The 26,745-nt window shown below is 39.7% G+C and overlaps 1 protein-coding gene across 1 annotated transcript in view; it reads right to left on the bottom strand.

The window, feature by feature from the left end:
* Nucleotides 1-26,745, bottom strand: part of LOC122798087 — a 575,663-nt gene that overhangs the window by 399,180 nt on the left and 149,738 nt on the right. Inside the window, exon 3 of the mRNA XM_044066755.1 lies at nt 8,000-8,084. Within this exon, the coding sequence (XP_043922690.1) occupies nt 8,000-8,084 (85 nt within the window). The remainder of the gene's footprint in view (nt 1-7,999; nt 8,085-26,745) is intronic.

The following is a 26,745-nucleotide window of genomic DNA, read 5'->3' as shown; positions in this document are numbered from 1 at the left end:
TAAGTCCAAGGAAGTCATTGTTCCACTGTATTCAGCATTCATCAGACATATCATTGAGTACCGTGCCCTCCCTGGTATGTACCTAAACAGGCATATCCAACAATTGGAATGCCCACTGAGGTTCCTCACTAAAACAATACAGGGTGTAAGTAATATATCCTATGCAGACCACCTCAATGTGCTATCCCTGTATTCTGTCTGCTACAGGCTTTTGAGGGGAGATCTATGCCTGACATACAGGACATTGTCAGACCCCACTCTGATGGACCTCCTGCATTTCTCCAAAACAAACAGCACTAGAATTACCCACTCTAAAAACGTAAACCTTGCCTGTGATACAAATAAGACCCACTGGAGACATAGGTATGTATTCCAGAGACCACCCCGTCTATGGAACAGGCTCCCCATCCATGTGAAGAAGAGTTCCTCCCTAACCCAATTCAAGTGCAACTTGGACAACTGGATGGGAATCTGGAAATGCATCCCTGGTTTGGCACCTGTGTCTCTAATGGACACAGGTAACTTGGAAATGGTTCATTTCCCAGACCCATGCTTACACTTATCAAGGGTAGCAGAACTTGTCAGAGATTTGGGATGCACGGCTAGGCTTAAAAATGCCCTTGTGGTCATTAGCTTAGTAAACACCTATGAACCTATGACAGTCCCCTCCCCCCCGATGTCAGCTACATCCTGTGTAAACAGCAACATGGGTCTAAGCCTACACAAAGAGGATATACGGACATGATTACTCCTTTCTCCTATTCAGTAAGTCCACCTCATTTACATAGGTATCCATGCTCACAGCCTGGAAACTACACACTTCAGAACCCAACCACATTAGCAACCGCACCAATGCACCATTGTATGAATTCCATGCACAGTCCTGTAATTCATTTTCTGTCACATAGTATTATTATTATTTTTTTACAATTTTTTTTATTTTTCTATAAAGCATGTTTGCGCACTGTGGCGCGCTGCACAAACATGCCCAGATTATTAAAACAATTTAATTTAACTTATTTTCTTTAAATTTTCCCACACACAGGATAATAGTTTTGCTCATATGTGTATGTGATATGACATTTCTGTCCATATATCTCCATTTTTACAAACCCTTTTGTTTGCCTACACTCCTGTACATGGAATATGGAACTTTTCTGCATACACCACAGGCACTGACATGGGGTCTAAACAGATGCCTATCTGCTTGATGGATCACTCTACCTGCCTCATTTGCATGGGATTCACCTGGTTATGAGGTGATTTGCATACCATTCAGCAGTGTTTATTGAATTTAAAAATGTTTGCCACATGAAAGCATCGAGGTGCAATGCCTTCATGGAAAAAAAAAACATGTAGGCTTTATTAAATTCCCCCTAACTATTTTCAATGCCTGGAAAGTATAATTTCCCAGTTAAGATTTTTTAGGTAAGGCTGATAGATCTCATGTTTAGAGTTTAGATGTAGGTGGTGTCTGCAGGTTTAACTCTCATGTTTTCCAATCTGTGCTGATAGATGTTAACACCTGAATGTCAACTGAATATTGTGCAAAATCAAGGCTCTTCAGAACAGCAATCTACAAAGGGTGCTGTGTAATGTTTATCCTTGTTATTTAATTAATAATTTCTAAATATTTTCTTTTTCATTTCAGATAATCAGGACTGCACTTGGAACAGAGTAATGTGCATCGAGCGGATGCACAGGCTTGATGAGCAGTGGAGGGATAAATCTATGTTGAATATTTCATGATATTATGAATTAAGATGCATACTCCACTGTTTTTCAAAAATACATGTTTATTGATTAGAATACAGGAATACTGATCATGCATCAGTAAGGTACCTGAAATCAGAAAATGGTAGCTGTCATTGCAACTGTCTGTAAACATAAACAAAACAGTTTGTTGTGTGTACCTGACACACAAGTTATAAAGTGAATGGCTTACATACAAGTTTAAGTGCTTTGACAACAGGTTATTATGCTTGGTTTGGGACATTTGTATGTCTGGCTGTGTTTTCTGATGTTTGATCTGTTGTGCATAATCTGCCTGTTCACTGAGCGAATGGGAGCCCGTGGTGACAGTGTTAGCATGGTTTACCTTCATAAGTGCATTATGCACTCGTGTGACTCCACTTTGTGTGAAAGGAGAATTCCTCGACAAAAAATTGTTCAAATGTGCAATGGGCGAATGCACACTGGCATTAACTCATTGCAGATTCAACATTGTGGGTGCGGATTGCACTATAGTGGGGATCGGGAAATGCTCCCATTTCCCACTGTAGTGCAATCTCAGAGTTGGTATACTAAAGTAGGGAGGGTGTGGGGTGTGGTGATGTGTTTTCAGCATTTTTGTTTGAAAGTCAACAAATCAGCTGTTCGATTTGCTGACTTTTGAACTTCTGAGAATTTCGGTTTGAATTTTGCGTATTTGGTTCATCCAAATGCACGATCGATATTGTCCGTTATGACAATATAAAGGTAAACCTGTTAGCATAGCTGTTTGCATACTGTGTGGCATGGCCTTCAGTTCAACTTTATATTGCACCTGCCTCACACACCATTTGTGTTTTTTAAAAACACTGCTATAGCCTAGGTTGACTGACAATTGAGTGGGTATGCATTTGATAGCAGCAGTTCATAAAAAGCACACCCTGAATGTCAACATTGGTATTGTTTCTGCCTCCAGACACTTTTTTAGTCATTAAAAAAAATCTGCTATAGCCTAAGTTGACTGACACTTAAGCAGGTACCCATTTGATAGCATCAGTGCAAAATTAACACACCTTGCAAGTCAACATTGATATTTTTTATATCTCCAAACACATGTTTTTTGATTTTTTTAAAAAACACTGCTATAGCCTAGGTTGACTGACACTTGAGCTGGTACACATTTGATAGCAGCAGGTCATAATCAGCAACCATGTTCCAAAATATTTGATTTGTAAGCTTTCTGATTCATGATTGTTTTGGATGAGAATGCATACAGTTGCACTCATGCAATACTAGTATTAACACATATATTAACATTCTGATATGTGTACAGTTATTTTGATTGAACATAGCACATTGTTTTTAGTATCATATTGATGTATGTTCAGCTAAACATCATGATGTCTGTCACAGAAGGTTGTCATATGCTGTGTCTATTGTCCACAATAGATTCTGATATCTTTCTTATCATTTATACAATGGCATGTTGTGTCTGGTCATATACATCATTGAATGCAGACAGTAAAATGTTTGTTAACCATTCATACATTTTTACAATGCTAATGATACATTCATGTGTGTGTCTAAGCATATAGAATTGACCAGGAAAGAATAATGCTGTCCTTTTTAGGAGTATAAGATATCAGGCCATGGGTAACTCTGTCCATAATGGGTGTGTCTCAGTCCCTGTGTAAATTGTTATCATAACAATATTGTGTTGTGCTCTGACTTTTGTGGGATTGTTTTTTATGACTGACATTGATTTCTTTTCTGTTGTGTTTTGCGATTAATCTTTACAGAGAATGGTATCCAAGGACATTCATGCACATGCAAGGCTGCTGCCCAAATCATCCAAAGAAGACAGTGACAATGATAATGATGATGAGGAACATAGACCTGCCCCTGTTCAAGCCATTCTGCCTGCAACCTAGAGGAGACATTCCTATGGCCATGAAAGATACAACTTTTGAGAAGGGATCAGGGAGGTTATTACAGATGTGTTCCAAACACATGTGAGGGACATGACAGAGTTTTTCTTTGATGAGATGACATGAACTATGTGGGATTCATTCAGGATGATATCTTGTGAGATCATTCAGGTGTCTGATCCACATCAGCCTGGTCCCTCTGGTTGGTAGGTATTGTCTGTGTGCTTTACTCTTGTTCTGCTGCCAACATGATGATTGACAATTGATTTGGTCTGGAAGCAGGACAGTTTCAACCTGGACGAGTCAACCATGGATGAATTGACTCCAATGCAGTTGTATATACTTTCATGTTTAAATTTACATTTGTTGTCTATGGGAATAGTTAGTGGACAGTTTGACCCCGGACTATTTGACCCCAAATATATAAAAACATTTTTTTTAAGTTTTATAAAAGCATTTTACTGCTTAATATTTTGATCATTATTTTTTCATAGGAATTTAATATATTATTTAAAATGTTATATGTAAATGTTAATTTATTTAGCATTTTACTTAATTTGTAAACATAATTAATTTAATTTATAACAGTTTTTAACTTGTTAACTTTAAAATCAATATTATTTAACATTGTAACATTAATATTATTTGAAATTAACATTGATAGTATTATTATATGTATTTCAAATGCAAATGTTTTAAACAGTTTTATTTATATATATAGGGTGGAGTTGGTGGAGAAGAGTGTCAAGAGTGATTTGTGACAGACGGGTACTAGGAAGAGTGAAGGAAAAGCCTACAAGAGGGTAGTGAGACCAGCTATGTTATATGAGTTGGAGACTGTGGCACTGACAAAAAGGCAGGAGTCAGAGCTGGAGGTGGCAGAGTTAAAGATGTTAAGATTTGCATTGGGTGTGACTCGGATGGACAGGATTAGGAATTAATATGTTAGAGGGTCAGCTCAGATTGGACAGTTTTGAGACAAGGCCAGAGAGGTGAGATTGCATTGGTTTGGACATGTGCTGAGGAGGAATGCTGTGTATATTGGAAAAAGGATGAAGTTGCCAGGTAAGAGGAAGGCCTAAGATAAGGTTTATGGATGTGGTGAGAAAGGACATGCAGGTGGTTGGTGTGACAGTCCAAGATGCAGATAACAGGAAGAAATGGAACAGATGACCTGCTGTGGTGACCCCTAACAGGTTAATCTTTTAAAATTTTGTCAGCAACTGTGTGGCTAAATGAGCTGTATATAGCGTTGTTTTCTTTATGTCAAATTGTATGTGGTTTATTTATTTCTTGCCTTGTCATTTCAATGGGGTCAAACTGTATGGGATCAAAACATCCCATAGCCATTGGTCTGTATAGTACTCTTGTGCATGCATGACCATGCATAGCATGTATCTGTCATGCTTATGTGTTAGTATCATGTGACATTACTTCCATGTATTCATGACACACACTAACACATTACATTGTCCACACACATTCAACTGTCCATACATTGTGGCAGTTAACCTGTTGGTAGTGCTGCAAGAGGCAGCCTGTAAACATTTGTCTTACTGGGATGACTGACAAACAATATATGTTTCCATAGTCCAACACTAACAGTCATATGCCTTGAATATTTGTTTTGTCATATCAGGTATGTGCAATATACAGACATGTCATTCCTCAAAGTTTGGATGATAATTGTCATGCTGTACCACTCTAATGATGTGATGTGTCATGGTCTGGCAATACTGATGCCATGTAGGATCTGATACAGGTATATCCTATGTATGTGCAGTCCTCCTTATCTGATTGCTCCAAAGAGGAGGTAACATTAAATCTATACAATGCTACAGATATGTCTTTTACAGTACATTGCAATATGTTTGTTAAATGTAGCATTTCCACACATATGATGTAGTGACATTGGTGTACACCTTCCATAAATAATTGTATACATAATGATTGTATCTATGTGTGCACATAATGATATGCATACTGACACAGATGTGTAGCTCTGACAAGTGAGCACTCAGTGATGTGTTGCAAATGTGCTGTAATGATGCTCACAGAGGTAATCTCTGCTCTGTAATGAGCAGTGTGGTTGACATACACATGTAAACCAGAAGTGGTAAAAAGTGCTCCAAAGTAGACAAGCGAAAAATAGGTACCTGAGGCCAAACCAGTTCCAAAACAAGCTTCTTTTATTGGTGAAATCCACAAAGACACGTGTGCTTTACACATGCATTTACATTGTGTCACATTACAGTGCCCTGTTTTATCATGATGTGGTCTCAGGTTTTTCTTTGCCTTTGTAAAAAACACTTTCCATTGCTGGTTATAAATTTGAGATGGTGAACATGTGCCAAATGTATGGGGATTTTACCATGTGGGGCATGTGCATACAACTGCAGGTTAATGCTTGCAATGCATCCTTGTTCTCATTCTACTTTTGTGTTACCCACTGTATTTTTACACATCCATATGCATAACCTGCTATATTCAATATTCTGTCCTCTTAGAGTTTTTAACATTTTATTACATATCACTGGTATATATGTGTGCATTGACATTGACTTCATGCACGTTCCATTTATGCCACTGACGCACATACATACACATGTTCACCTGTGTGTTGCCTTTGACATGGCATATGTGTGTAACATGCACACATTTGTTTGTGTACACCCACTTGTGTATGTAGCAGCCTTGGCTGATCTTCTTCAGTACTTCTGTTTGGCACTGTGTTTGGTTGCTTGCCTTTCACATACATGGTCATAGGTTTCCTTCTGTCCTCTGGAGATATGTACCTTTGCTTGACCTGCATTTGTTCATCTTAGATGTGGCTTGGCTAACACATGCACTGCTGATGGACTAATCGGATATAGGTATATTTATCCAATGTGTACTCTGATCCTAATTTATTACCCTGGAACACACATGTACCATTGGTAATACTCATCCAGGTATGACTGTCACACATTATGCAACATGTGCTATTGTGATAGTGCATAGGTAGATTTTATTTCTGCATTTCACCAACTAACTAATCTGTCCATACATTTTTTCCCAAACCTTTTTCCATTTTGTGTTGTGCTATTTGTTTTATGGGTCTACCTGATGTTACCATCACCTCCTCCCTCCCTATGCTTACCTTTCCTTCCATTCTTTAAAAAAATTAAAAAATGGGTCCTATTTCCACCAAAACAATATTGCCCATGCCCCTCTGTCTTTTGCTCAGATTTTCCTATTCAAACATTCTTCTTGTTTGTCACTCTTTTTCATCCATACCCCACATCTTTTTTTCTATCTTCCACTTTCCCCTGGGTGCGTACATTACTCGTATTACTTACACAGGTTCCAAACCCAGTGTTAGCATTTGTTAACTATGTTGAAGTGGCTGTGAATGCCCTTCACCTTTAATTGTTTTTTTATTAGGAAATGTATGGATTCTGTCTGAATCCATAACTACAAGTCAATATTTTTTATGATACAGGTATTTTGTAGATATCCATAGCTGTCTCTGATTTTAATGTAATGAGTGATGTGAATATATATTTATTACAAATAGCCTTGCAGCTTTGGAGCATGTATTAAAAGTTAATGGAGGGCATACAGGTATATCCATGATTATCTAATACATGTCTGTGTGTACTCTTGCAAATTTCTGTTATGATTGCCATGCTGATTAGTTTGGAATACTTTGCACTGTTAATGTGTGTGTTTTTTTTGGGGGGGTTGTCACTACAGAATCAATAACATTCTGTAGTTGTCCGTTACTTTACAGAATTTGTCATCTTTCTAAACAACTGTTTGGATTCTTGACTTGTGATACCTTTCCATTTGTTTGGTAGTGTACAATGTTATTGCACAACTATTTTTTATACTTAATGTACTACTTGAGCATTTCTATAGTGCACTGTTGGAATTGTGGTACTCTATTGAGTACTCAGGTATTCTGACTTTCTTGTTGTACATTAGTATATTACAGTGTTATCCACAAGTTCTGCACTGCGATCGGCGTAATGCACTGGATTGTGTGAGCTTTAGGGAATCCAGCCATAGTCTGAAAACTACAAATCTACCACTCTTCTAATGATTGCTTTAGGACTTGTTATAGGCAGATATGCTGTCTTGAAACAACAATTCAACACTCCACAAAAATGTTGCATTCTAATACTGCTATTTAGAAGAGAATTAAACATATTGATTTCTATATGACTGTCAAGCTGTATTATTAAAATAATTCTGTATGTGCTATCTTTTTAATGTTCTATCTAATTTGCCTTTAACATCCTTATATAGTATATAGATTTTTCTTCCTGACATCAAATCTAAAGTTATCAGCATTGCTGTTATCATCCTTGACAACTTACCATCAGATATCTGTTCCAATTTCAGTTTCAGATTAAATGGATCTCTCTCACAACTTGTATCAAAATCAGGAATGTTGGTTTCGAGCTGTACATAAGAAAGGAAATAATTAAGGAAAACAATTAAACAATGCAAATGTTCCACCAGTACAGTACAAATTTAAAGTATACAACTAGAGATGGGCTACATACCTCTCAGCTGTACAGATTTTCACAGAATGTCCACATTTTTGTCTCATATTTTTGGTCCATTTTTCATAACATTGTGGTTTTTTAATAAATTATTGGCAAGTCATTGAAGATTTAAGTCAGAACATAATGACAGACATTTGAGTTTCAGACTTCATACCCTTTCAAAACTTCATGCTAATACAAAACCTGTTATTCTATCTACTTTCTAAGTTAGCAAGAACAATATTTAAAAATTTTCCCTATTTTTGGCCTTTTGTCCCTCCGTTATTTATAGGCTGTAGTGTAGTCCAAGCAATGAAACCAATAACAATGAATGCTTTAATAATGGAAAAAAACTGCATAATGTACATACAAGGCTTTTCGTATTCCCCACTGAATAATTTTTCAAATGCACATTACACTATGGATCAAGCCATTTAAAATATAAATGTAACAGGAAATGACATCAAAGTCTAAATCATCCCATTCAAACTCATTCATATAAACTAATAACTAACGGCAAGACCATACAGCTGAACCAAGCTATAGAAACATGGGAACAACTTCATTATTAAGTAAAACAATCCTACTAATGTATAGTATTAACCAAAAGAGTTAATAAACAAGAAAAATACTAAAAACAAATTTATACAGCTCCTGAGAAATTCCTATTATTTATATATGTATATTTATATTATAGTTAATACATATTTATATTATATATTTATTCCATATATAATATCAAGTGTAATGATTAAGGAATAGTCAAAAGTACTAGCTCTAACCATAATCCTCTTCTACCCCTGCACTAACCCTAACATAACTCATTACTACTTTGGAATATGCCCTTTAGTGCATCTTCAACACTTGCTAGAAATCTAATGTGAGGGATCCATCAGTGAGTCCCTCCCTTAAAATGGGTATACCCATCTTCACACATTAGCACCTCCAAAACCTGAGCCATTAATCAAACCAGGTCTCTTGGGCCAAACTCAGGGTTTAATCCCTGTACTACATGACACCGTCTACTTCCTGATCATCTTTTGGATCAAGGGACAGATCGACAGTGCGCTCATTTTTACTAGGCTGTTGCTTTATTCCATGAATATGTGAGGCCATGGGGTTAGTATATATAATTAAGCATAGATATGGAGGGCTGAAAATGTGTAGTACATCACGGCTTACCCCTGCAATGTTTCTATGTCATTACAAGGATTTGTGTACTCAGGTAGTAGTGAGTTGAAAGTCGAAGGTTAGTAGACAAACTGTATGTGTGAATACTATGGTATATACAAACGTGGCACATTCCATTGGTTCATATAAAACTGTGTAAGTTTATTAAACACAAGCAAAATGCTGTTGCAAACTCTTCTCAAAAATCTTTAGAAAAGGGTAGGAGCAAACTACATAGGACAAAATGAGAATTGTGGTAACAATACATACAGGGGAGGAATGAGGTTGAAAAAAATGCAAGGCTTAAATGAGCTATGTAATGTTTGACTGAAAATGATTGGATAGATTTTAAGTGATGTATAATGTATGCAACTAGGTGTGTGTCAGTATGTTTGTGATGTAAAATGCTTGCAACTAAGAGTGTGTCCATGTGGTTTGTTTTCATTTATATAAATGTATGATTGCTTATGTCTTAAGGGATGGTTTAATAAAGATGTTTCTTCTTTAAAAAAAAAAGGGGCAGGAATTGAATAATTTATATGATGTTGCTTAGGTTATATGATATATAGCAGTATATGTGAAGTATAATGTTGTTAATGTTAATTTGTTAATACAGTTTAATTACTTTTTTATAAATGTAAATTTGCCTGTGTCGCAAGTGATAATTCAATAAAGGTGTTTAAAAAAATGCACAGTCTCTCATACAGTTATCATCACAATGCAAAGTATTTTCTTCCGTATGGCCTCCTCCAGGAAGATGTCTAAATTTAGTCAAAGTAATCCACAAAGACATGCCTCTGCTGTTGCTTTTACTGAGGAACACTATCCTAGGCACACACAATCCACCTCAACCTTCGCCCCCCTTCCTCATGAGTTCTAACTCCAACCTTAACCCTTACCCTACCCTTGCTCCTAACCCTACCTTACACATTACTTTACTAAAAGCCTTTTCCCGACTGAAAACACACAACACCAATCAGGCACAACACTTAACCCCTTACCTAACCCTAACCTGTGAACACTTGCACGTACACTCCACTTGCTGTAATGCAGATATACACATTTTCAACACCACCACCTTTTCAGTCAGATATATAGATGGTGGGCTGCCCTTGCAGGCCATTTCAAGTCTAGCCAGTTTCCATTTTTGTGCTTGAAATAACCAGCCCCATAGATTAACCTTAGCCATATCATGGTCGATAATTATATATTACCCCAGTGAGAATAACTGGGATTATGTGTCCTGAGGCGATGTAGCAAATGCATCATGTACGCTGACAACCCTCTCCTCTTACCTCCCAACACTCAGACTTGCGAGAGATACACTTATATATCCAAATTGGAAGCCACAAACTTTCCAGCCAAAACTGGAATAGCTAGTCAAGAGGAAAAGGTCAACACTTGCACCACACCACACGGAACACACAGCACTCCAGAATACACACTAGCACTGTCTTTACATAAAAACACAAACCATATACCCACCTTCACTAAGGCTCTCAATAAAAATCTACCTAAACAACAGAGACCTCCAAAACAAAAACGCACTTGACCACCACAACACAACACTAATCACGAGACACATAACTCTCCTAAACAGTGTGCCACTCAACCAAAGCCCATAAGGCAAAACAGCATGCCCAACACACTAGTCATAGGTGACTTGATAGTGAGGCACACTGATGTCCCACTCACTAGGTTGAATAAGGAGAAAGTAACAGTCAGCTGCTTGTCAGGTGCCAGGATCTGCCACATAACCTATGCACTCAGGTCCCTCAACAGCAGGCACTAATATGACTCTGTCATTGTACATGGGGGTGTGAATGACCTAAGATTACCTCCCTGGACTACATGAAAAGAGACATGGAAGAGCTCTCAGATTATGTATCCCAGACGGGTATGACCCTAACTCTGAGCAGCATCCTACCATCACCCAGAATGATACCACTGTACAAGCAGAAAATGATTGAGTTCAGCAATTGGCTACATTTCTGGTGTCATTCTAAGGGAATCCAGTATCCGTCTGCCTGGGATGACATGACTGACAGACATCGATGCTTTGCCAGAGATGGTCTGTATCTGTCACCCCTGGACTTCTGGATACTGGCCAAGGCTCTTCCCACCCCCTATATTGCTTTTTTTAGGCGGTGTTCTAAACACCAAATTTCCACCGTAACAGCTACAAACAAAAGCAATCTGAGAGTCAAGCTGGTCAATGCTAGAAGTCTAAATCTCAAAATGCACTCATTCAAAGCACTCCTTAAAATGGAGAACATCGACATTTGTGCTGTAACGGAAACCTGGTTCAAGGGAGGAGAAAGCACCCCTGCACTACCAGGCTATTACTCATTCCACACCTTTCGGCCCCAGAACTTGGACTGAAGTTCCAAAGGCAGTGGTGTTTCCATATTCATAAAGGATGTGCACACCTCCAGACTGGTAGCCCAACATAATGCATCTGAGATACTTCAGGTGCAGCTAACACTGGGTAAACCAGTGATTCAGGTAGTAGCCTGCAATTGGTCCCCAACCATGTCCCAAGACTCACAGTCCATGTTCCTACGCACCCTGGAGAATATTAGGCTCTAACCTAACACTCTCATACTGGGAGACTTCAACTACCCCTCCGTTAACTGGTAAAACTACTCATGTACCAATACACTTGCCCAATGCTTTCTGGAATTCATTAATTCCAATGCCTTGGACCAGCTCGTTCTTACCTCCACTAGAGTTAGCAACATCCTTGACCAGGTCATTAGTAACATGGGCAATCATTGCTCTACACCAGTAGTCATCTCCTCCCTGGTTAGATTCGACCACAAACTAATCACCTTGGAAATCCACCCCCCCCCCCACACACACACACACAAAGGTTACCACCATGAAAAACTGCTCCAAAGCTAACTTTGGGCTCCTAAAAACAGAGGTGGCTAACTTCACGGCACCCATGCAAATGAAGAATAGTTGTATGATCGCCGAATCATATATCAATGCACTGTACAAACACGTACATAAATGCATGGATCTCGCCATACCCAATAGAACCAAGACACTCTCCTCATAAAAAAGGAAGCCAATCTGGTGGTCCCCTGCCATAAAGAAACTCTACAACAGAAGGACAAATCTGATGCGGAATAAGGTGAAGCCCCAAGACTGGAAAAACACCCTTATCAGCCTCAGCAGATCCCTCATCAAATTTTCTAAAACTAGGTATGAAAACAGAATTGCAGCAGATAGTAAAGACAATCACAAGGCCTTCTATAGTTATGTAAAGAATCTCGATGGCAATACCCAGATTTGCTCTGAGCTACTGTACAATGGTACCTCCTATACCGAGCCAACAGATATTGCCAATATACTGGCCGACAAATCCAGTGCCAACTTTACCCCTCCCCACAAAGGACCAATCACAATACCAGTAGATTGCCAGGCACCCAGTATTACTGTTGCACAGGTTAAAACAGCACTGCCCAAGGCCAAGATTACAGCTTCTATGGGACCTGGCAATATCCCCGGCTGTGTTCTACATGAACTACAGAGTGAACTGTCACCCTTTCCGCAAGGGAGGAGCGATTACAGACCTTGGAAACTATCACCCCATTAGCCTGATGAGTCTGATATGCAAAGCAATGGAATGCATCATCATGGACCTAATAAACAAAGATATAGGGAATCTCCAAACTCTGGATCCTACACAGTTTGGTTTTGTGAAGGGTAGATCATGCCAGCTCAGCTTTGTCGACATCTTTGAGCCAGTCACCAGTGCAAGGTGGTTCATACAGCCTACCTTGATCTGGCCAAGGCCTTTGATACCATTCCCCACTCAGGAATCAAAGAAAAACTCACTAAGCTAGACATCAACCCCAATAGATATATATATATATATATATATATATATATATATATATATATATATATATATATATATCTATATATATATATATCTTGGAGTCATTTAGAAACAGAAGGTGAAGTTTTTACGTCCATACTTTGCTGACTGACCCTATATTTCCACTGCATCTTTCACTTTTTCAGGAAAGCGGCACGTAACTGACATTAGGACAGCAAAGCAAGGAACTATCAGGTGTTGTACCCCCTATGAATAAAGAGCATGTCCTTTGTGGGTTAGTTTCCCTGTAGTGGAGTTACTGTCATTGGTATCCATAGTGTTGTTTGAGTTCTTGCCCTTAAAAGTTGCCTACGAGTTGTTTCTAACTGGCTATTTGTGAATACTGACATTGCAGTTTATATCTGGGTCTATTTTCAGTGTTCTGGGTTAGTGGGGCCTGACCCACATCAACCTATATCAGCCTGAGATGCAGACTTTCTTTTGGTTTGGATCTTTTATTTGTACATATAGAATTTCGTTGTAATATTCTCCTGCTGTGGATGCAGGGATTGGTTGCTTTTGCCCTGCTCAGGAGGAGTTTTACTGTGAGGTTTTGCAGCTGGATGACACCAAAATTACTCTAACCACCCAGCAACAAGGCATCAAGAAGAGCGTATTCAGCCAAGACTACCCTTAAACCTTAAACCTCAGGAGCTGCAGAACATGTTAAACTTCCATCCCAGAATCTCCAGAAGCCAGCCAAGGCAGAAGATGCAGCAAAGAAAGCAGTTAAGGCTGCAAAGCCCAAATCAAAGGCAATGAAACCAAGAGATAGACTGTTAAAAGAATGGACTGCTTAAAGGAGGGCTCGCACTAACATACAGCATATTGGTGCAAAAATATATTACCTTTCACTTTTTGTGATATTAACTGCCTTAGTGTACAGGTATGGATTGAAATACGACATTTTCTGTTGTTAAATTATATTTTTGATCTTCTAAAAAATGTTTTCTTTAATCCACATTCTGAAATGCGTGGCAAATTGCTAACTGGGTTTGGCCATTAGTCATTTTGAATTTGAGGACATGCCCCTTCCAAGTATCTCGTGTCGGTTATGTTTCCTATTTTGGGGGTAGTCCCAAGTGTTTTTCTTTGGGAAATGTTTTTATTTCTTGTGTACAGTTATACTTAAACTGCTCGACCAATTATTTGCTTGCATAATGTTACACTCATCATACCTCGTTTTTATTAGTACCTTAGCATATTTATAAGTATTTAGCATCACAATCAAACTACTACATAAAATATCCTGAAAACAGTAGCAGTCTTACAAACAGGGAATAGCAGCAAAAAAGCTGCACCCTCTCACCTCCCCCTATATCTGGATCAGAACACTGCCTTTACCTAAATACCACTTTCACCCTAAAATGCAAGTTCTACTACACTTCTCTTGTTAGCTCTCACTACCTTAGCATACATCACATCCATACATACCAACATACCACTAGATAGCACTTCCTATCATACAACACATACTATAGCACATACTAAAGCCCACATAAACTTTACCATCTGCTGTACATTATTTAATGATTGTACTATATTGCAAACAAAGTGTATTAATTCTGGTTTAAGCACTTGGGCTTCAGGCCAGTTATTTTACATTAAGAGGGTTCATGGTCTGCACTCTTGTGGGAGGAGAGGCTGGACTCTGCCCTTCTGAGCTGGGAATTTCTGGTTAAAGGCTTATAGTGCTTGCATATTTGAACTGCTTCTTACTGAAACTGGTACACCTTGTTTGCTGTAGCATAGACTAGATCCAGGCCTGCTGAATCTAGCTTTGTTTGTATAACTTGAGCACTAATCCAGGCATTCTTTAAAGTATTCAATTGTATTTATTACGGTTTGGTAGTAACTTGATTAAAGTGTAGCTTTCATTCTAAGTCTTTTGGATTAAGCACTTGGGCTTCAGACCAGTTGTTTTACATTAGGAAGTTTTGTGGCCTGCACTGCGGTGGCAGGACAGGTAGCTTACATCCTTCAAGTTGGGAACTGCTGATTGAGGGCTCAGTGTATGTTATTCTAAAAGTGTATTAATTCTGGTTTAAGCACTTGGGCTTCAGGCCAGTTATTTTACATTAAGAGGGTTCATGGTCTGCACTCTTGTGGGAGGAGAGAATGGACTCTGCCCTTCTGAGCTGGGAATTTCTGGTTAAAGGCTTATAGTGCCTGCATATTTGAACTGCTTCTTACTGAAATTGGTACACCTTGTTTGCTGTAGCATAGACTAGATCCAGGCCTGCTGAATCTAGCTTTGTTTGTATAACTTGAGCACTAATCCAGGCATTCTTTAAAGTATTCAATTGTATTTATTACTGCTTGGTAGTAACTTGATTAAGACAGGTAGCTTACATCCTTCTAAGTTGGGAACTGCTGATTGAGGGCTCAGTGTCTGTTATTCTAAAAGTGTATTAGTTATGGTTTAAGCACTTGGGCTTCAAGCCAGTTATTTTACATTAAGAAGGTTCGTGGTCTGCACTCTTGTGGGAGGAGAGGCTGGACTCTGCCCTTCTGAGCTGGGAATTTCTGGTTAAAGAAAGGCTTATAGTGCCTGCATATTTTAACTGTTTATTACTGAAATTGGTACACCTTGTTTGCTGTAGCATAGACTAGATCCAGGCCTGCAGAATCTAGCTTTGTTTGTATGCTTGTTGTTTGTTTGCTTGTTATTTCCCTGAAATGCTAATTCCACCTAAAACATGGCTTTTCAGCGCTTCTGCGGATCCCTAGTGATATCTGCATTGCTTACTGTACTTATTTCCTTGTTTCACTTGAATGAAAGTTACTGTTTGTCAATTTTGCATTTAAGTTACCTGTAGCACATTGCATTTAAGTTGCCTGGCACTTGCTCACTAAAGCAATTATATAAGTCAGCACTAAAAAATTAAAAGCACTACACCCTCACAAACTCCCCTTGAGTACCTTGTTCCCCATTGGCCCTTTTTTTCAATTATAAAGGAATTCCCAATACTATTCTAGCATGTCCAAAGGTCAGTTCTCAATCTCCTCTCCGGTCCAGCTGGTGAATCTGGGAATCTTGAGGCAATGTTACAACTGCCTCATGTACACAGGCAACCCTCTCCTCCTCCCAACAAATTCCAACACATGTGAGAGATGCAACCATATAGCCAAACCTGGAGGCTAAGCTCTCTTAACTCAGTACTGGCATAACCAGTCAGGAGGAAAAGGAAACCACACTCACTACAATTCCAGTCTCACATAGATCTACCACGACAGCAAACCAAACACATAAACACACAAAAACATACTCAGAGGCTCTAAATAAAAATCTGCCTAAGCAGCAGAGACCTCCAAAGCAGATACCCAAGCAACTGCACACCCAAAACAAAACACGTGCAACACATAGCTCACAAAGCCAGTGTGCTGAACAGTCACAGCCCTTAAGGTTAAACAACACACCTGATACACTTGTAATAGGTGACTCTATCGTCAGGCACACTGACGTCTCACTAACCAGGCTGAACAAGGAGAAGGTCATGGTGAGCTGCCTGTCGGGCGCTAGGATCCGCCACATAACACAAGCTCTCAGGTCACTCCAAGGCAAGTACAAATATAACTCAGTCATTGTTCATGCTGGTGTGAATGACCTGAGGTGTACCTCCCTGGACTACATGAAAAGAGACATAGAGGAGCTCTTGGAGCATGTAGCCCAGGCTGGTATGACCCTGACCCTGAGTAGCATCTTACCCTCACCAAGAATAATGCCACAATATGAAGACAAGATGATCAATTTCAACAATTGGCTTAAGTATTGGTGTCATTCAAAGGGGATCCAATGCCTGTCAGCCTGGGATGACATGCTCGACAAGCCACGATGCTTCACTAGGGACGGCTTGCACCTGTCACCCCTGGGCTTTCAGATATTGGCAAAGGCTCTTGCTACCCCCATAGTGCCTTTTTTAGGCAAGGCTCAAAAGACAAACCCACCTCCATAGGTATCACAAGGGATAAGAAACTAAGAGTAGTGCTACTCAATGCCAGAAGTCTAAACCTCAAGATGCATGCACTCAAAACTCTTCTTAGCATGGAGAACATCGAAATCTGTGCAGTAACAGAAACCTGGTTCAAGGCTTCCGAGAGCACCCCAGCACTACCAGGTTATACCTCATACCATGCTTTTCGGCCCCAAAACTTGGACCGAACCACAAAAGGAGGGGGAATATCAATATTCATCAAAGATACCCACACCTCCAGGTTGGTGGCACAGCACGAAGCATCAGAGACTATCCATGTGCAACTAACAGTGGGTAAAACTGTCTTCCAGTTTATAGCCTGCTACAGACCACCCTCCCAATCCCAGGAACTCCACTCGGCCTTCCTAAGAACACTGGAAAATATGAAGGTCTCTCCAAACACCATTATATTGGGCAACTTCAACTACCCAAACATAGACTGGGAGCATTACTCTAGCTCCAACACCCTAGCCCAAAGGTTCCTAGAATTTATAAACTCAAATGCTATGGAACAACTTGTTACCACTCCCACAAGAGGGGAAAACATACTGGACCTGATCATCACCAACATGGGGACTCTATGCTCCAGACCAGAAGTGTATCCCTCACTGGTAAGATCAGACCCAAATCTAATCTCACTGGATATTCACATCCTGACCCCATCCCCTGCCCAGAAAACCACAGTGAAAAACTTCTCTAAAGCAAATTTCACACTCCTCAAAACCGAGGTGGAATCCTTCAAAGCCCCCGGGCCTGTGGAAAATACGGCCCAGACCGCAGAATCCTTTATAAACACATTCTATGAACACCTTCAGGAATGCATGGATTATGCAATCCCAAATAAAAGCAAGACCCAATCCTCCAAAGGCAGACTTCCTGTCTGGTGGACCCCAGCCATAAACAAACTATACAATAGAAGGAGGAAGCTACTACATGATAGAGCAAAAATCCCAAAAAGGGAAGGCATCTCTGATCAGTATTAGCAAAAACTACAGGCACTCATAAAATCATCTAAGGCCAGCTTTGAGAGAAAAATTGCACAGGACACTAAGGATAACCACAAGGCTTTCTTTAATTATGTTAGGAACCTGAGTGGGAATTCCCATATATGCTCAGAATTAGTCCAAAATGACAAAAAATACACCGAACCCACAGACATTGCCAACATCCTAGCTGACAGGTTCAGCGCAAACTTCTCCCCCTCCTCCCCACCAAAAGGGCAAATATCTATCCCAGCAGAGTGCTGCCCCCCTGACATCTCAGATGCTCAGGTAAGAGCCGCCCTCTCCAAAGCAAAAAACACAGCATCGATGGGAACAGACGGTGTCCCGGGCTGCATCCTACATGAACTCCAAGAAGAGCTAAACCCAAACATAAAACTATTGTTCAATCTCAGCCTTACTACAGGATATGTACCCAAAGAGTGGCGTACAGCAACAGTGGTCCCTCTCCACAAAGGTGGTGCCTCAATGGATCCTGGAAACTATCGCCCCATAAGCCTGACTAGCTTGGTCTGCAAAGCTATGGAATGGATCATCATGGACCTTATAAATAAAGATATTGGGGACCTACAGACACTGGATCCTACCCAGTTTGGCTTTGTTAAGGACAGATCCTGCCTCTTAAACCCGGTTGATTTCTTTGAAACAGTCACTAAGGCCATTGACGAGGGGAAGGTGGTCCACACAGCCTACCTGGACCTTGCAAAAGCCTTCGATACAATACCCCACTCGGGTATTATAGATAAGCTCACCAGCTTAAATATAAACCCCTATGTCACTAGATGGGTTGCAAACTGGCTCAAGGACAGAACCCACATGGTTAGAATTGCTGGAGCCATGTCAGACTCCAAACCAGTTACAAGTGTCATCCCACAAGGCTCAGTCCTGGGACCTCTCTTGTTCGGTATATATTTCTCAGAGGTACAGGCCAACACGGAAGGACTGTGGCTGACCAAGTTTGCAGATGACTGCAAACTGGGCGCCATAATTGACTCTCCAGCTGACACAAGCATCCTCCAAAAGGGCCTCATAGAAACAGACAACTGGTGCCAGAGCCATGGCCTCAAGCTAAACGCCAAAAAGTGTATAGTCATCCCCTTTGGCAAAAACAAAGTGCCCACAAATTACCACATAAGTGGTAATCCTTTAAGTACGGAAGAAGTAATTAGGGACCTGGGGACCCAAGTTGATAGCAATCTCTCATTTGACAACCACGTGGCCAAAGTGGTTCGAAAAACATTTTATATAGCCCACCTAATCATGAAGGGATTCACATCTAGATCAGGGGAGGTCATCGTGCCTCTTTACTCATCCCTCATCAGGCCCATAATTTAGTACAATGCCCCTTTTGGGATGTACCTTACCAGACACCTGCAGCAACTGGAAAGACTCCAAAAGTACCTCACCAAGAGGATCAAAGGGCTCAAACAGATGCCATATGATGCCCGGTTAAAGAAACTCCAGCTCTACTCAGTAGCATACCGCCTGCTCAGAGGCGATCTGTGCCTGATGTATAAAGCCATGTCCAACCCGGAATTAATGGACATGCTGCACCTCAGAAAATCCAAATCCCATTGAGCTACGCGATCGAGAAACTTGAACCTCAGCACTGAAATAAATAGGACATGCTGGAGGGACAGATTCATAACCCAGAGGCTCCCTTCACTCTGGAATAAAATCCCAGTCCAGGTTAGGCAGAGTCCCTCATTGACTCTCTTCAAGGGAAATCTTGATGAGTGGATGGGGGATCGTAGGTTTACCCCGGGTATCATTTCTGTGTCACTGTTAGACAGAGGCACAGTATACTAACCTTGAAAAAGGGCATAGCAAAATTAATTTAAAATGGGTGGCGAAAGCCAAACACACTCTGGCTAGGCTTATAAATGCCCTAGTGCAGATAGCCTAGTATGAACTTATGAACCTATGAACCTATGAACAAACAAGACCTACCTACCGGATCCTTGCATTGGAAAAACTCCACGCAGATCTTTCACAGATATAGCGCATACAATTAAACATATTCTGATTATAAGCACAACACTTCTCATCTCAGGAGACATACACCCAAACCCAGGATCATGTAACAACATACTCTCAAACAAATGAAAATCTGATCTACTGATCATTAATATCAACACCAGAAGCATTTCCAACAAACTCCCTAACCTACATACATTTATAACACACTACTTTCCTGATATACTAACCAGAACAGAGACCTGGCTAAAACCTAGCACTCAAAATGAAGAAATTCTCCCTCCAGGATATGATATCTTAAGGCTAGACAGAACAGTTAGGAAGGGAGGTGGAGTAGCAATTCTTTTCAAAAAAATCAGTCAACCTCCAACCTCTACAAACCCCTCTACCCAAATTTCAAAATGTTGAAACCTTAGGCTCCATTCTAGCTATAAATCACACACAAAAAATCTATATTCTCTGTAGCTATATCCCTCCAGGAAACAACACCCCCATAATTGAAGAAATCCTTCAATGGGCCAAACATAACCTTCCACAAGAGACTATTCTACTAGGTGACCTAAATACCAACTGGGTAGCCTGTAACTCTAACAATCCCACCAACCAAATCAACCTGTTTGGATTTACTCAGCTTATTCAAGAACCCACCGGAATAGATGCAAAATCCCAAAAGAAATCCAGTATTGATTGGACACTAGTGAACAGCTCCAAGCAAAACTACCAGACAGGATGCCTACCAGATGGGCTTAATGATCACCACCCTACATTTCTCCTAAGGAAACGTACCAGCATTTCCAAGGCTATAAAATATAGACAAATCAGGGATGTCCGCAACTGGGAACCTCTACAAACCTTAAGATTAAATCAGGTGGGGGACTACTTTAACAATATATTCACTAGTGTCCTCAATTCAGTTTCTCCAATCAGGAAAATTAGGGCTAAGGCAAATTATGCTCCATGGCTAAGTAGGGACACAAGAGTCTTACTAAAGTCTAGAGACAAGGCCTGGAAGCAATGGAAAAAGGATAGCTCTAACCAAGCCAATCAAAACTACAAACAACTTAGGAACCTGGCTAAAAAACAAACCAAACTTGATAAACAAAACTACTTCCTTGGTCTTCAAAACAGACATTCAAAAGACCCCCAGAAATTGTGGTATGCTATCAATTCTATATTAAAACCTGGAAAAACAACCACTCCTACCCCATCTCCCCCAATAATAATAATGACATAGCTTACCAACTTAATTATCACTTTACTAACTCAATCCAGATGCTGTCCACCCAACTATCCAAAAATAGCTCTTCATCTGCCTTTAGTAAATATCCGGATGACATGCCTTCCTTCACTCTCTCACATGTTCCTATCTCTAAAATCAAAAAACTCCTCCTAAACTTGAAACCTGCCACTCTTGCAGCTGACAGTATATCTGCTAACTTCCTAAAAATAGCAGCTGAATCCTTATCTTACCCAGTTTCAATCCTTATCAACTGATCTATTCAAGAAGCCTATGTCCCTCTACTATGGAAGATATAATATATTATACCTCTACATAAAGGTGGCAATTCTTATGATTTCTCAAACTACTGTCCAATAGCCATACTTCCTCCCTTATCTAAGCTTGTTGAGAAATGTATTCACTCCCAAGTTTTGCAATTCCTAAACACACATAAGCTCCTCTCCACCAGTCAATACGGCTTCCACCCACACCACAGCACAACTACTGCTCTTCTCTCTTTTACTAATCAGGTTAACCAGCATAGAAACAATAATAATTATGTATCTGCTATTTTTTTAGATCTGTCCAAAGCTTTCAACATGGTCTCACACACAGAACTATTAGATGCTCTAACCTCCCTATCCTTTGCCCCTTCTGCCATCTCCTGGTTCAAAACCTATCTCTCAGACAAACAGCAATCTGTCCAATGGCAAGGTGAACTATCTCCTCTATTTCCAACTACCATAGGTGTACCACAAGGCTCAGTCCTGTGCTCACTACTTTTTTCTATCTTCACAATCTCCATACCGCCACCCAGCAGGCCACACTTATGAGTATGCAGATAATTCAACGCTTATCTGCTCAGCCCCATCTCTGACCACCCTACAGCAGCTGACCCAAGAATCCTTTACCACTGTTGAAAGCTGGATCACTGACATCCAACTTATTCTAAACCTCAACAAGATTAAATTACTCCTGTTCACCCCTAATAAATCTAAATCTACTCCCTTAACTTTCTTTATCACCTCTAGAAATGGCACTGTTATCTCTCCTGTGGCCCATACTATGCTCCTTGGGGTAGAAATAGACAAACATTTTCTTTGATGTCCATATTGCTCAGACCATCCAAAAAGTCCATAAAAAATTGGAACTCTTTATAGACACAATGATTTTGTCACAGACAAAGCACAAATCACCTTACCTCAAACTCACCTACTGTCCACCCTTATGTATGTGGCACCAATCTTGACCCACATTAGAAAAACTGACCTTGACAAAATTGAGTCATGTTATAACAAAGTAACCAAATTTGCTAGTAACTCTACCTTCAAAACCCATCACTGCCAAGCACTTAAGGATATTGAATGGCTAGAACTTCCTCAACTACTCAACTACAAACAGCTAGTCAGGGCCTTCAACATCTTGAAGTACCCTGACAAAACTCCAGCTCTACAACAACTACTTTCCTACTTTTCTACTAATCGTCCTCTTCGTTGTACCAATATATCTCTTCTCTGTATAACTAGTGCCAACAATGCTGCAGGGAGAGCTGTATACTCTCATACCATAGCTAAAAACTGGAATAACCTCCCCTTTTCTATAACTTCTTCCTCTACTATCACACAATTCAAAAAATCACTCAAATCACACCTCAGGAAAACCTGCATTTGCCCATGTATAACATAAAGATGACTGTATTTCTTATTCCGCATTGCCTACTTCCTAATGTTCCTACTGTTGAAATAGCACAAGATTATAAGGTCTAGACTTGTAAACTTGTAATTATTTCATAGTTTATTGGGACAGTTTATGCTCACCATTGTTATTATGCATGCTTCTGTGCTATCATTGTCTGTTTGTCTTATTTTTGTTACTTAATCTATCCAATTGTGGAGCTTTCCTCCCCGGACCTCCACTGAGGATCTGGTCCAGTTGGATTATCCCAGTTAACAAATATAAAATAAATAAATATCACCAGGTGGGTTGCACACTGGCTCACAGATAGAACCCAAAGTGTGAAAGTAGCTGACTCCAAGTCAGACTGTCGACAAGTCATGAGTGGAATCCCACATGGTTCGGTCCTGGGTCCTCTCCTGGTTGGTATCAACTTTTCTGAAGTCCAGGCCAACACAAAGGGACTCTGGCTGACAAAGTTCGCAGACGATTGCAAGTTGGGAACTACTATTAACTCCCCAAGTGATGTTGACATCCTACAGAAAGGCCTCAATGAGTCCAACAACTGGTGTCAGAACCATGGCCTTAAGTTCAATGCCAAAAAATGTGTCATCATCCCCTTTGGAAAAACACGGTTCCCTTGAATTGCCACATTGACGTTAGTCCATTGAACAGAGAAGGCATTATAAGAGATCTAGGAACACAGGTTGACCACAACCTCTCTTTTGACCACTACATTGCCACTGTGGTTAGAAAATCCTTCTATGTGACACATCTCATTACTAAGGGTTTTGCATCCAGGAAGAAAGAGGTCATTGTCTCACTCTACTCTTCCCTCATTAGGCCAATTATTGAGCACAATGCCCCATTTGGCATGTACCTCACTATACACCTGCAACAACTGGACAGGCCATAAAAGTACCTCACAAAGAGGATCCTAGGCCTTAAACATTTGTCCCATATGGATAGACTCAAAAAACTCCAACAATTCTCTGTCTCATATCACCTACTTAGAGGTGATCTCTACTTGACTTACAAAGCCATGTCTGACTCAGCTCTGTTAGAAATGCTACATCTAAAGAAATCCCAAATCCCTCTGCACTACATGCTCCAGAGACCTCAACCTCATTACCACAATCAACAAAACATGCTGGAGGGACAGGTTCATAACCCAAAGACTGCCCATGCTATGGAATAGACTTCTCATACATGTCAACCAGAGCATCTCACTGGCTCTCTTCAAGAGAAATCTTGATGAGTGGATGGGAAATAGAAAATTCACCCCAGAGATCACTCCAGTGGCTCTACTTGACAGAGGCATTAGGAACTAAGGTCGGGCCAGGGTAATTCTATGGGCTAGGCTTGTAAAGGCTCCATGGCCATTAGCCTAGTACACAGCTATGAACCTATGAACCTATGATAGATCATTTGAGGGTACTCAGGCATGTGATAAAGTATTTAGGAGATGCATGTCCATTACTAGTAGAGGGGCAGTCCTGGGGTACATTTTCTGTTCCTTTCCATAGATCCGTACTTCTCAACTGTCAAGATATTTGCAGAATGTCCAGATTTTTACCACATTTTTTGGTTTGTTCCTTTTATAATTTTAGGTTTTCTGCTAAATCACTGAGAGTTGAAATAGATCAAAGTCACTAAATAATGATATACATTTGAATTTCAGACTTAATACCCTTCAGAAAATGCATGCTAATGCCAAACATATTATTCCAGCAACTTTCTAAGTTTATAAGAGCAATATTTAAAATGTATCCCTGATTTTGGGCCTTTGTCTCCCATTATTTTTGAATTTGTCCAGATTTTTTGTGATTAGAACTTGAGAGGTATGGATAGATCTAAATTATGCTTGAAAATGGACAGGGATGCATTTTTTGTTTTATGTGGATGTGAAGTTTGTTTCATAGCAGTTGTATTCTCTGTGAAATGTACCTTTCCCTCCAAGCCACTCTGTTGATGTTGCAGAAGAGGTTTATATCCCTAGAATGGGCATTTCCATCTCAAAAACATTTTTATTTTGTTTTCATTACAAAGATACACAAATGTACACATAACAAAGTCAATAAAACAATAACAAAATTATTAACAATATTTACATTCATCCATGATAAACAATAATTTTATCCATGAGACGTTATCAGTATTTGTTCAAACGGTTTTCCAATTTTTGCCATGCTATTTTTGTGAGTAATATTATGAGTTCCATAACAAATGGTTTGCAGTTCTTTTTTACAAACAACTTTTGCTAAATTAATAAAATCTTTGAAACATCAAATCTTGTTTACTTTTCCAGTTCAAAGTAATAACTTTTCTGGCAATTGCAAGAATTGACCAGAGTAACTGAATCTGAGATTTAGGTATTACATTAGGTGTAGGAACATTGAATAGGATTAGTGAGTTAGAAATATGACAGTTATCAGACCATAAAGCATTTACAAAATATCTGGAGTATTTCCAGTATTGAACAACGTTTCTACATTCAATTAATATGTGAACCCAGTTGGCCTCTAGTAATTCATCTCATTTCCAACATTTACTTTCACTGTTTTTTAGTATAAGATTTAATTTATGTGGAGTATAGAAACTCCTGTTCATAAATTTCCATGTATACAATCTCCATTATAATGAAGAAGATATACTTTTCTTAGAATTAAATATTTTTTTGGATTTATCAGCTATTTGTTCTCCATTAATCTTTACATAGTAATTCCAAACATCTGAGTCAAACTTTAGAGTGTCTTCTCTTCATATCTTATAGATAGGTGAGATACTCAATTTTTGATTATCTGTCTTTTCAAGACACCTAATAAAAAGCTGAATCAAACTAGGTATAGATTGAGTCTCTAGGCTGATTGATACTCTCATTTTGTTTTCTATGAATTACCGTAATGACTGTATAAACAATCAACTGTCTTGACTATTATCAAAACTACATAAAAGAGAGTTTAGTGGTTTAATACTCTTACCCCGGGATTCATGAAGCTCAGAGCAAGGCCGGCATTAGGCATGCTCTGACCGTGCATCGTGAAGATGGCACAGTAGCGTCAAATGCATATTAATGAAGGCCCGCTGCCACCATAGCCACGTGCATAGGAAAGGAGCACAAGTGCATAGGGCGTGTCGAAGTGCCGCACGGAGGCGTGGAAATGTCAGCTGTCGATGTGCAACTTAAAATGCTTGCATATAACAATTTGCAAGCAATAGTAATCACATCTGTCAGTGTCCGTGGATACTGAAACGTATGCAAAGCATGCAAGACAGTTCCTGCGAACACAAAATGAAGAAGCAAACACAAATGACGGTAGGGAATAACGGGTCCCTATCCCGCGAACAAATGACATTGAAAACCGTGTGCCTGTAGTCCAACGCAGTGTAGATAGTTATACCAAGTGGAAGTGAAACGCATCATATGTTAGCACGCCGCCAATAGGTACGTCCAGCCCAATGGTCAGGGTCACCAGCTGACCCATATTGTGAGGGAGGGTACACAGCTGGGCAGATGTGTCCATAACAAAAAACACGATAAATGTACATATCTAGCGACCGTATGACCGAATTATATCCCACAACACATGTAATAGTCACATACAATAGGTATGTCCATATTTCACATACCAAATGTGACAGGAAATAGAATAAGCATGTAAACGAAACAG

Source organism: Protopterus annectens, chromosome 3.part1 (genome assembly GCF_019279795.1).
Source record: "Protopterus annectens isolate FY-2018-M chromosome 3.part1, PAN1.0, whole genome shotgun sequence".
Lineage (NCBI taxonomy): Eukaryota > Metazoa > Chordata > Ceratodontiformes > Protopteridae > Protopterus > Protopterus annectens.
This window is presented reverse-complemented; position numbering and strand designations above follow the sequence as displayed.